The 13,608-nt window shown below is 25.9% G+C and overlaps 1 protein-coding gene across 1 annotated transcript; it reads right to left on the bottom strand.

Moving 5' to 3' along the window:
* Window positions 1–2,325: 2,325 nt before the first annotated feature.
* LOC100815986 (uncharacterized) lies at window positions 2,326–3,551 on the bottom strand. Its single transcript, XM_014777569.3, has 3 exons — window positions 3,257–3,551; window positions 3,089–3,145; window positions 2,326–2,752 (listed from the first exon to the last, which is right to left on the bottom strand). Exons 1-3 carry the CDS (start codon window positions 3,299–3,301, stop codon window positions 2,552–2,554), a joined length of 303 nt encoding a protein of 100 aa, XP_014633055.1. The 5' UTR covers window positions 3,302–3,551; the 3' UTR covers window positions 2,326–2,551.
* Window positions 3,552–13,608: the final 10,057 nt, after the last annotated feature.

Genomic DNA, 13,608 nt, shown 5'->3' with positions numbered 1-13,608 from the left:
ACGTAGAAGTTGTACTACTGCCGGCCACAACTTCTTTGACATATGTAGTTGAACTTTTTGGTACCTTGTGATGTTAATGGTTAACCCTGCCCATAGAAACTTTTTTATTTATTTGGTGTTAAGAAATTTTAACTTGTTGATTTTTCAATAGAGTTAGGGAGCCTGGTAAATTTTGAAAATATAGAAAATTATGTATAATTATTGTAAATAGAAATATAAGTAATTTAGTTTCAGGAAATTAAAAAAATTGAATTTTTTTTAAAAAAAATTTAAAGTACCCATATATATTGGACATTTTAATTTTCTTGTTCTACAAGTAGATGAATTTGAGATAAAAAAAAAGAAATTTTAACAATAAAATTTAAAAAATTAAAATAAGTTGATATTTGAAGAGAGAAAAATTATCACAAAAAACTGAAAGCAATATAAATAATAATTTGATTATTTTTAAAAATTTATAATAAATCATGATAAAGCTATGTTAACAAAAAATATATAAATAAATATAATAGGATGTTTGGATTAAAGTTTGTAAACTTAAGTTTGTGTCAAACTCAGTTTACAAGAGTATCCAAAGTCTTGTTTCTCCAAAGCAGGCAAAAATAATATATTTTTGAGGAATAATCAAACATGCATAATTCCAAACTTAAATATATTTTTGGATTTCCTTCCACTTTAAATTCAAACATACCCCAAAGATGGCCTCACATTTAACAACGAGAATGATAAAGTTTTATGAAACTAGTATTTTGATCAGTATCTTTACTATTAATAAAAGGAATATGATATTCCGTTTACACATTTTTTTCACATTTTATCCCTAAAATTAACTTTTCAAAAAAAAAAAAATATCCCTACAACTACTCTCTTCAACCAACTCACATCCTAAAAGTTATTTAATATTATTTTTATTTTTCAAAAAATTTAGAGAGGCACGAAGTGTGTTTCCGCTAGTATTATATAGAATAAATGCCAGTTTTTAGATAATCCGATAAATGCTTACCCCTGGTTATTATATCTGAAATTTAAAATAATTCTATTTTAACACTAGTGATTTTGTAAATTAAGGGGTGGGGAAGACTTATAAATTGAATTTTATATTATTTTTCAAATCAAATAATCAATGTAATCCTTTACAAATAACGAGAGTTTATCTCAGTTTCCAAAAATTTATCTGCTTTTTCTTTTTCATTAAAGATGAACTTTTTTTTTATTTGTCCAAATAGAAAATGCTACGTAAAGAAGAACGAAACAACGTTTCCAGCCGTGGCCATTTTCTTAACTGAAGAGGATAAACATTTGGGTCAAAACCCAAACAAAACACAAAGCCCAAGGTATAAAAACTTTTGTGTTTTAATATTTTTAATAAAAAAACTGTTTAAATTTGGCACACAAAAAAATACTTTCAAAAATAACTTATATTTCTACTCTTTTTTACATTTTTACCAATAAGGAATTCATATTTTTATCAAAAATAATAATATTTAATAAAATTTCAATACAAATCATGTAATTTGATTTTCTATGTAAACGGAACTTATAATAATTAAATGAATACACTTATTTATATTTTTCCCAAATTATAATTATTTATTTATACTAAGCAAAGTATTTTTATAAATTTTATGATATATGTTTTAGATAAAAAGAATTAAAGCAAAGTACTTTTTTGTTTTTTTATTTTTGCAAATACTGAAAAATATGTAAATTATGAAAATCTATCAGACAAGGACTGTAATTTTGTAATGTGACATTATTTCAAAATAAAATATATATTTTTCGTGAATTTTTACAAATGTATACCTTTCGATAAAAACTGAAACACCTTTACTGTGGACTTCATTGTAAAGTGAAGTGCATAAATAACTTTAATTCCAAAAATTAGCATTTTTAGTTCATTAAATCTGTAATATTCATAAAATTAAAATTATAACTTAACTTCAATAACAATTTAACTTTTATCGGTTAATGTAATCTCTTACCCACTATAATCGATCTAATATTTATTTCTTGTTATTGTTGGGGGGAAAAATACAACATTATCCCTTAGCATTATTAAATCAATCAGATTATTTTTAATTGTAAATATTATTCTAGGATCAAATTTATTAATTTCAAAACTAAATTATTTTTAAATATTGAAAATCAAATTAATTAACAATTATTAACAAAAGAAATAAAAAATATACAATCATCTAATTACAAATATTATTATATATAATAACTTATTTAAAATTCATAAAAATCTAGTGTTAAAATTTTTAAAAAACATGTCAATAAAACTTCTTATCCAAATCAAAGAAACACAAAAGCTGAACAATCCCGTGGCAGAAAATCCTTACTCAAACATAACACTTCCAAACTACACAATCATTAGTTTCTCTTCATCTTCCCCTTCAGCCCATCATATCATTTACAACTAGAAAAATTGAGAGAAAACACTGGGGTCTAACACTTACATCTCGCGAATTTAGCACCATACAAGGAAGAATATGTGCAGATAAATGCATGATCAAAATGTTGAAAATAACTAGCAAAATTCAATATCACTTTAACTGCAATAGAGGTTAAGATCAGGTACTTGAAAATGTGACCCTTTATTCTCCATCATGTTTGTGTCAAAACGTGTCCTCTTTAAGCACGGAGACTCATCAATCACAGAGTTCACCCCACAGTACATTGAAGGACACTCGAATCCTTTAGCCATTTCCATTAACATGCCCTGCAACTCTTCCAAACCGTAATGCTTTCCCTGCAGAAACATTGATAGTTGAAAATGGTTAGTGTTGCTCATTCTTCGTTTCACCAAATCCTATTTTTCCATCAATTTATATCCAACTTCATTTTAATTTTAAATCATACAATAATAGCATCATATTCAAACAACTAAACTTGTTTTTTATATCAGCAAATGTAATTTGCTAGTATGTTAGTTTTTTTTAGGAAAGAAATCAAACTTGAGACTTTTTTTCTTTTTCCTTGACTATCCAATCTTCCCTATATCTCCTTCAAACAACTAAACTTCACGTAAATAATTTTTCATTCCAATTCATATTATTCAATTCTAAATTCTAATAAGAAGCATTACCTCTCGCCTCACTTGAGCCATATGGAACAACATTTCTTCCACAAAATCAGAAAAGCCCTGAAAGCAGAGAAACACACATAAATCTTTCAAGACCATAATACAACAAGAATAAATAAATAAAGAACCGAATTTGAATCCACATAAAAGACGACTCTAAAACACACTCACCTCATCCTCTTCCTCTTGAGGATCATACAAGCCCGCATCATACATAGTTCTTTTCTTATGATCAGACAACACTGCTCCAAGTAAACGCAAAGAATTAAGCAACAAAGCTCAATATAACATCACAAAAGACAAAAAAATAGCTATACACTGAGTGCAAACAAACTTTACACTATCATTTAATTACATATGTGTGAGATAACTTGACTAACTTTTACAATAAAAAAATGATCTTGTAAACTGGACTTATTTAAATAAGTAAATCTAACTAATTTTATTATATTTAATTCTATTATTCTTAAAACATCCTTTTATTTAATCTTAATTTTATTTTTAATAACTTGTTGAGAATACCACATGAGGTGGTTAACAAACATGATAAGTATTTTGGGGGTGAGAAGTTCAACGTTGTCACGCGTCATTGCTTGGTGTGCTGTCGTTCTTACACTCATCCCTTCCTTTCCCATGTAAATCACTATTTTAGTGGCCAAAAAAAGTGTAATTCGATGAGCATATTAGTCTATGGAGAAATATAAGTATACCCAAAGACTCTTTGCATAATTATCTAATCAAAAGTCTCAATTTTTTTTACATGGTCACATTAACCCTTTGATAGAGAGAAAAGAAAATGAAGGAAAACAAAATTTAAATTTAAATTAAAGGAAAATAGGAAGAAAGAAAAATTTTAATTTTAATTTCTTGAAATCAATTTTTTTTCAAATTTTTTTTTCATTTTCTCTTTAATCAGAACAAAGAAAAAGATATCATTATACGAGTTTCTTTACTCTCAATTTTTTTTTCCTTTCCTTCCAAACATACCCTAAATTTCGAACATAAAATCTTGTGTATATTTTTCAAAACCCGACCGATACCAGTGCTTTATCAAAAGTCTTAACTTAATGTAATAACTTTTATAATTCATATAATTAATAAATTGAATTAATATTAAAAAATGAGATAAATATATTTGCACACCAAAATTCTTATTCTACACCTAAAGAGAAAAGAGAAAAAAAATATAAATATAATAATATATGACATAATGTAATAAACAAAAGAGATAAAAAAAAGAGAGAGATATTAAGATATTTAAAATTAAGGAGTATTCAAATATCATTGTGCTAAAAAATGAAAGTAAAACACTATTTGAGTTTTTAAAGTATATAGTGTTATCAGATTAATTCTTGAAAATATTTAAAAAAATCCAAAAAACTATTCAAAAAATAATATATCAATCACTTTATTTCAAAATTTTAAAAGTTGTGACTTTAATAATAAGATTAGCATATGCATAACGACTAAAGCGAAAGTACGTAAATAATTAAATTTAAAGACTTTTTTGATATCCTATCTAAGAACTTATTCTGATTTTTTTTCAAAATTTTAGAAACTAATGTGACAATATTTTATACTTTCAAAGAAAAAATTGATATTTACCTAAAAAATATTTTTAATTGAAGAATAATATAAAAACCTTTATATAGGTGATACATGTCTATTAAACTCCAATCTATAAAACTATAAAATTTTAAATTAATATCTAAATATTCCAGTTGGTTCATCCAAGTTCCTAATTAAATTTAATAACATACTAATATTTTGCACTCTAAACATGTATTAATATATATCACTTAAGTTTAATTTTTTTAAAAAAATTGGGTTAATGTGATTGACAAATTACACTTGAACTTATTTAGAATTTTCTTAGTTTCATGTACTATGACAATGTTATACACTTTAAAGATTTACTCATTTTCAGTCCATATACCTACTATCTTATGCTTAATTTTCTTTATTTTACAATATTTTATTTTATTTTAAAATGAATTAAGAAAATATAAGTTAAATTAATGTATAGATTCCTGAATTATTTGTTTCATCCGTCGATTCCTAAATTATTTAAAACTTTTAATTCAATACTTATTTTTTAAAATTTGTAATTAAGTTCTTAAATTTTAAAGTCTTTTTAATTTGACCTCTAAATACATTTTATTGTAGTTTTAAAAATTGGACCATAAGCTTATTTATTCAGTTGAAGTTGCACAGAACTTCATGATTATGGAGATGATAGTTAGATTGAGAGCCAAGCTTTGCCAAGCAATTTGCGCAAGCATAAGCATTATCTTCCCTGATTGTGCCTTAAAATTGATTTAAAAGTTGAAGTCTCTAATTATAAACTTTTAAAATATAAAAAATAAATTAAAAAAATCTCAAATAATTTAGTAATGTAAGATTAATCAAAATATAGTCGTGGAAAAGTATATGTTCTTACAATCTTTTAGCGATGGATATATTTATATTAACTTAATTGAACTATCTTTTTATATTTATATCGATATCAAATTGCACAGTTTGCCCTTTTTCCTAAGTTTCACAATCTCAAAAATTTTGCACCTTAGATTTTTTTTTCAAAATCTGTCTCAGTTTATAAAAAGTTGCAATTTATTTTAACTGTGATGGTTTAAAGGAAAAATCGCCACTAAATTATCTTAATTGTGATGAACTTAAGGAAAAATATCACAAAATTATCTTAGTGATGATTTTCTATGTCAGGACAAAATTCGTGGTATTAATTAAATTGGGGTATACATAATTGGTGAAAAGAAATTCTCTAAAAACAAAATTTGTAAGATTGTAAAACTTTGAGAACAAAAGTTATATTAAAGCCATTTATGTTTTATAAAAAAAAAATTCCTTAAACCCAAAAATAAAAATTTTCCAAAAAAAAAAGTATGAGGGGGGATTGATATCACATTTATGTCCCCGCAAACATCGATAGCCTTCTAGAGACGCGCGTCATGTTCTGCATTGGTACGAGCTTTGAATGAAAGCTCAAGAGCTTCAAGAGCTCGTCAATGGCGACGCAATGAGAGAGCTTGAAGAGGAGCTTCGGATTAGTGGTGTTGGATTTCGGTAATGAGGAGAAAATATATAAGAAAAGCGTTTATCATTTTTTTTTATTTCTTGTCAACCATCTTAATTCTTAGGTGATATTTTATTAAAAAATATATACATATGATAAAATGAAAATAAGTTTTTAGACAAGATTTAAAGAATATTAATGATAAGATGAAAACAAGACTAACAAACATAAATATAAGATAAACTTTTATTGTTTTTCTAATTTCTCGTCAATCATCTGAATTCTTAGATGATATTTTATTGAAAAATATATATCTATTCTAAAAGTATATCTCCAAAACTATGAATTATAGTTTTAAAAATACAGTTTTTCAGAATATGTATATGCAATTTTGGAAATACATTTCTGGAAAGTAAAATGGGTGTACTTCTTTAACAAAAAGGGCATAATGGGTAATTGAGAGGTAAAAGCGGTACAGGGGTGTGCTTAAAACATGAGAGTGTAAATAGCAAGAACCTTTTGTTTTTGGACGATTTGGAATTAATTTCATGAAGGTATGAGCAAGAGTTGGGCTGAAATAGCTTCAAAGCACCTAATGACGTTGGGCTTGGTAAGTTGGGTTGTAGAACAATGCTTATGAGTTGGGCCGAAATAGAATAATTTGGAAATGATGAATCCAAAAGCCTGATCGATTCACATTTTTATGGAATTATTCGACGGTAATATTAGAAAAGAAGTATTTTGTGTGTATTCTATATTCATTTAATTTCTTAATTTTTTTTTATATTTTTTAAGTAAGTTGTTGAAAATAAATAATCATTTAAAAAAAATAGTTGTTTTCAAACTGCACTTAAGAATGCATATAATCTTCTGTCATTTTTTTTTTTTGGTGAAAGTCTTCTGACATTTGAACAGTGTTATTGTAATTTACACTGTATATTGAAACCCATACCATACCGTAGCTTCCTTTCATAGTTAAAATTGTCATGTCGTAATAAAACTTCTAAGTTCTAAATGCAGCAACAATTATCAGCATGCAGTGTTTTTTTTTTTTTTTGAGACCATAGATATCGTTTACTAAAAGTAATTTCAATTGATTTACTTGGTGGTAGCTTGAGGATCTTAAAATCTTAGTATTTGGACCGCATATACTTAACAAGTTACAAAGCACACTACTTACAACTTGCATGTATTATTTATGAAGTTGATTTTTTCTGCAGCATTTTGCTTGATTCGTTGTGTGACAGCACTGAGCATCTCCCTCCCTCAAACTCAAAGTGGATACTGAATTGGAAGTATGGGTCTTGACTCTTGAAGTTGACGTCGCATTGAACGAGCTTTAATTATCCTTGGTGCTCACTAAGCAGCATTTCACATCTAGCTTGTGGCACTTTTTTCCTTCTAGTGGCATGTAAATGACCTTATCGTGAAGTGGCAAAGTACAATTCAAATAAAAGAAATAGTTACTGAGTTTAATGTTTTAATAAAACTTGTATATAATGGAGGTTGGTCAAATGGAACAAGATAAAGTGTTGTGTATTTGATAAGTTGCAACTTGAAATTTTTAATTGTTTATTTGAGATGAGTTAAATGTAAGTAAAACTTCTTTCAAGTCAGAGAACTTTTCTTATCTTGAACTAAGACACCATCTCCATTCTTAAATTTTTAATCGAGAAAAAAAATGTATATATTAAATAGATGAATTGCAATTTGACTAGTAGCTGGTTGGGTGGTGGATAGAAGTGTAGGCTCCCGCTATACATGGGCGAAAATAATCACGTTACACTTTCATTTTGGTATACTTTATTAAATAGTAATAAAAACCAATGGCGTGATCCCATGACTTTCTTTCTAGTTCTAGCCAATAAATGGATACCATGGCCCCTTTGATCTAATTTTTCATTTCATGTCACGGAGACAATCCCCGCAGAAATATTCTATTTTCTCTGATCTTTAACATATAATAAGGAGTCAATCATATTCTAGTTCAAAACACACACAAAAAAAATCCTTAAATAGCATTTATACAATACAAGGGAAAGAAGGATATGGTTCAAAGTGAAAAATTAGGTAAAATGAAGGAATATATATATATATATATAAATTCTTGATTTGAATTAAAACAAATCTTCAATTTAAATTAAGGGTGGATACGTTCCTTTTTAAAAATAAAAATGAAATGCTTTTTGCGTTGATTTTTATGCATTGATTGTGAATTTATTGCGGTATTGTTGAGTAACACATGCGCAGGAAAGGTCAGTCTTAAACATGGAAGTAATTGTATATCAATGACTTGAAAATAGCAGATCCATGATACTCGGAATCTCCGACTAGTTAGGCAGATAAGAGGAGTTTCCTTCTTTCTTTCTTTGTTTTCTTTCTTCTCCTCTTTGCATCATAATATCCTCATTTTTGCAATGTTTTATTTAGTAACGTTTTTTTTTGTAATAATATTTTAATACCACTCCCTTAGTCATAAAATAATTTTCTTCCTAAATTATTTTACACAAATAAAAAATAATAAAGAAATAAATAAGAGTAATAATTTCAAAATTAATTTTATATCATCATTAATTCAACTATAATTTTTGTTACCTACTATTAATATCATAAGGGATATAAGTAGAGAAGTAATTAAGGTTGCATTAAAAATCTAAAATAACAATTATTTTGAGATAAGTTTTTTTTTTCTCTTATACGACAAAGAGAAAGGTAATGTTTCATACAAATGATTTCATAATAAATATATCAAAAAAAGGAAAAAATGGTTTAATTTATTTTCACTAAATATCACTTTTAGTTCATTATGTTATAATGTAGTTTCATTTTAATAAATTAAGTTTTAAAAGTTTTATTTTGATTTTTATGTTTTTGAAATTTTTATTTTGATCCTTTATGTTTCTGAAAGTTTCATTTTGGTACATTAAGTTTTAAAATTTTCATTTTGATTTTTATGTTTTTAAAAGTTTCATTTTAATCTTTTATATTTTCAAAAGTTTTATTTTAACCATTTCTTCTCATTATGTTAACAAACAAACATTGGTATTCTGTTAAATTTTAAAATAATTAGTTTAAAATAGTGGCAACTAAAACTGTCACTATCTTAATGCATTCAACCACACTTACTTTTTTAACCTATAACCACTATCCACTCATATCTACAACCTTCCTAGCACTACATCCATTATCAACAAACAACCAAGATTAACAATCCCCATCCCCCAAACAACACTAGCCTGTTATCCCATAGCCACACCATTACTCGACCTCAATATAAATCATAAACATTAAGTTTTGATAGTGATAAGAAACTTTTGATTTAATATCTCGTTGGTGATTTTAGATATTACTTCGATTTTTAGTTGTTATTATTTTTAATTAATTACTTAAAAAATGAACATAATACTAATGTTTGGTAATTAATGAAAATCATAACAAAAGATCACAATGAAACTTTTGAAAACATAAAGGATCAAAATGATATTTTTGAAAACATAAAGAACTAAAATAAAACTTAACGTACCAAAATAAAACTTTCAAAAAATATAAAAGACTAAAACAAAACTTTTAAAATTTAATATAACAAAATAAAAAAAATACTCAAATGAACTAAAAATAATATTTAATTATTTATTTTCACGATGATCATGCGTTTGCACGCTTGCATTTTCCGTAAGTTGACCCAAATGGGGTGCGGCTTAGAAATGAATGAGCCCGATTAGGTCTAGAACTTAAACGGCAAACATTTTTTTTTTCCCATCAAATATAAAGTAATTGTCTTAGTCAATATTGGAATGTATAGCTTTTCTTTTGCTTAGCTTGAAAAAGTAATACGGTCATTAATGCACTAAAAATATTATAATATTTTTTCTCTAGTTTGAAAAGGATGGTGTATTAGTATAATTTATGAAATAAAAATGAATTTAATTAAATTTTGATACATTGTGAATCAATTAGAGATCGTTATAAATATAATTTTTAAAATATTATAAAAAAAGTCAATATTTTTAATTATAAAACCTTTATGATTGGATTTTGTTTTAAAATGTATTTTTTTGGTGAAAAAAATATTTTCATTTTTAATGTATTCTGATTCTAATTAAATACAATATGTAGAATTCTTGTTCAAGTTGGGTCCCGAATCGGGTTTGGAAGTTCAACTGTTGTTTCGTGCTTCGGATAATATCAGACCACAACCCTTGGTTGATGTCATGAGAGATAGCTTTCTTAGATTTCAGTTTCCTGCCGTTTTTCTTCTATTTGTTGTTTTCCTTTATTTTTTTAATGTATCAAAAAATAATCAATGTGAATATGTATTTTCTTGTATTGTTGTCTAAAAAAGAATAAGATTTTGGTCTTTTTCAAACATTAGTTAACATTAATTCACACATGCTACATGTTTAGTTTTACAATAGACAATGATAGACATAATTTTTCATGGGTTTAATTTTATTTTGACAAACAAATTGTGTTTAGTTATTTTCAACCGAATCAAGTTTGTCTCTAAAACCAAATTTGAGGAATAAAAATTTCTAACTTTTTTCCCTACAAATTTGGAGTCAAATTTATATCATAATTTACTGCAAGTATGTTTTTAAAACAAAAAAAAAATCATATATAAATCAATTCACTTTAAACTCAATCTTAATCAAAATTAATCTTACAAAATTATAATCATTCAAAATATCATTACAATTTGTTATAATGAAAACATTATAAAATTAAAATGAAAGAGTAAAAAGACTGATACAAATTCTCTTGCATGATCATAAAATATGTAAATTGGATTCTCTCCTATCCTCTTGCATCTATGGCAAAAAAAGAAGAGGGGAGAGCATAAAAAAAATGAAAGAAAGAATCGATGAACATATAGAAAGAAAAAGAAAAATTAGAAAAAGATAAAGTTTGAAAATGTTGAAGTTCCGTGTGAGTGAAAAGTTTCATATTAAATATTAAATAAAAATGATCATATTAATTAAAATATAAGTAAAAATGATTCACAAATTTAATGTTTTGAAATTTTGGATTAAATGTGATATTAAATTTATTGGAATAGTTTGGATAGTTCATTCATGACTTGTTAATAAAATTCTCCTTAATATTTACCTTTTTATATTTCATAACAATTAGTATCAAAATCATTACCAAAATAACAGGGTGTGACTAGGTGATCGATCCTAACAATGTAGAGGTCATGGTGTGACTTGATACCAACTCAAATAAATATTAATGGATTGTAGAATTAGTGATTGATCCATGTATGAGGATCTCTTATATTAAAAGTATTCCTAACAGTGAATTCATGTATAAGAATATATTGTATAAAAAATCTTTTTAATAATGTTGAGGTGAAACAACATGTCATATTAATTTGAGCTAATAATGGTAGACTTTCACTTAAGAGAGGAAGTATATCATGTGAAAGAGATTTACATTGAGGAGAGATTATTGTGACAAATGTAAGTGAAGAAATCTCACATTAGGTATAAATAAGCATGATGAATAATATATAAGTGAGAAAAATTTACAAATATAATAATTTAACTTATTTGCATAATTTACTTGTATCTTGGTAATGAGGATCTCTTTATTGTTTTATGTGACTCATTCTATAACATGAGAAAAGTTCAAAATGATCCAAATCCTAAAAAGTAAAAAGTGAGTTGAAAGTAAATTAAAAGTTTTTTCATTATTACAAATTATAGAACAATTTCTTCTTATAAAATGACGCCTTTAGTGTACCAAAGGGGTTTTTTTTATTCATTCAAAAGCAAGTTTGCAATTACCCACCTAAACAAGGTAGAGACATATTGTTTGTTCTATCATGTCAAGAAAATTATTATTTTTTATCAGCAAATATTAATTGTTAATTTTTTTTAATGAAAAAATTTAAACACATGATTTTTATTTTTATTTTTTTCTTCCTTCACCATTAAACCAATCTTATAACTTTGAGAAAATTATTTTATATGCCAAACAAGTAAGTTAGTTAATGTAAATACGTTAGCAAAGATAGTTAAAACTTATTTTATACATTTCTAAATTATTTTGAATTAATTTTAAAAAAAATTAATCAAGGATGGGTTCAAAATAGGATTGAGTTGTGGTGCTTGTGGACTTTGACGGCAACCCTTGTGTTCTCTTTTTTTAGAAGCAAATTTTGCGTACCCTTACAGTATTTGACGATTATTTTTTTAAAAAAAATAGAAGCAAATTTTTAATACTCTTCAATTTTTAACATACAGGCCTAGATAGTTTTTAAATTACTTTTAAATAAACAAACATCGAAAAAATGCGCTTTGTTTGACGAAATTGCAAAGGTTTATCTGGGACGAATTTAAAGAACTTGTCGCTAGGATGACTAACAGATAATTTCAAACGTTGTTATAATCAAATGTCAAACGTTGTCCTGCCTAAGCCTAACTATAGATTCTTTTCTTGGGCTCTATCCTTAGTCTTTTTCTTTTTCATTTCCAATACGGCTCTATTCGCAACATCTTCAATTTCTGCTGTCTGCGGGATAACTTCTGCCTTAGTCTTGCCGCAACCTTGAAATCTATGTGATCATAATAACATTATTGTTTTATATCCAGCAGCAGACAATTCAATTGTGTGTATGGAAAAATACTCCCTTTCATTTCGTTTTAAATATAGGTAATAAAAGTTTTTCTTTTTTTCTTATTTCAGTAAATCTTAATTACTTATGTCTTAGTTAATGAGGCTCTTTCTAACATATCTTTTATTTAATAAGATCAAAAACTTTTTTATATATGATATTCATCCCATTGAAGAATATTTTAGAAAAGTATTTATTTTTAATTAAAAATTATATAATTTAATGAAATTAACTAATTTTTTTAATAAATATGAAATATGTCTTTTTTTTTCTTATAATCAACACCAGGAAAGTATATATATAAGAAGAATCGACATATTTTAAAGAGACCTTTAACCAATCAACTTGATGTGATATGATTGATGAATAATCTTATCTCTTATTGATCAGGAGTTCAATTTCAAATTCATGTCTATGAAAAAAACATCTCAAAAGATGTTAGTCCTTTAAAAAAATTTTAATACATAAATACGTTCATGGATTAATCTTTTAACTCCGAACAAAGGATATCTCGGGTTCGAATGAGTTTGATAAGTGTTTTGGAGAACTTATAAACTCCATTGACAAGATTATAAAAAAAGAAAATATGAAAAAACAACTCTTTAGATAAATCACAATATTTGTAAGAATTAAAATAAATCTTAGTATCTTTGAGAAATTAATTCTTAATGACAGGAATATTCTAACAGTAGCATGCGCCCAATTGGATAAGAGTTGTCTGAGATTAATTTTAGAGCTTTTTACGCCAACATTAGAGAATCTCTTGCCTAATTGGATTTACCAATTTAGTCGGTAAAAGATTAAGCCACAGAATTCCGCTATCTTGAAGTCAATAATAATACTTTGAATTAATAGCTTATTACTGAGTTAAGTTCA

The sequence above is a fragment of the Glycine max genome, chromosome 7 (genome assembly GCF_000004515.6).
Source record: "Glycine max cultivar Williams 82 chromosome 7, Glycine_max_v4.0, whole genome shotgun sequence".
In the NCBI taxonomy this organism is placed as follows: Eukaryota; Viridiplantae; Streptophyta; class Magnoliopsida; order Fabales; family Fabaceae; genus Glycine; species Glycine max.
Note: the sequence above shows the minus strand (reverse complement) of the source record. Positions and strands in the feature narration are given on the sequence as shown.

Excerpts from the sequence above, each read along its gene's own strand:
- LOC100815986 (XM_014777569.3), bottom strand. The coding sequence starts at position 3,301 with ATGTATGATGCGGGCTTGTATGATCCTCAAGAGGAAGAGGATGAG. Across the intron at positions 3,146-3,256 it reads CTCAAGAGGAAGAGGATGAG|GGCTTTTCTGATTTTGTGGA; the intron begins GTGAGTGTGTTT and ends CTCTGCTTTCAG. Across the intron at positions 2,753-3,088 it reads TGGCTCAAGTGAGGCGAGAG|GGAAAGCATTACGGTTTGGA; the intron begins GTAATGCTTCTT and ends ATGTTTCTGCAG.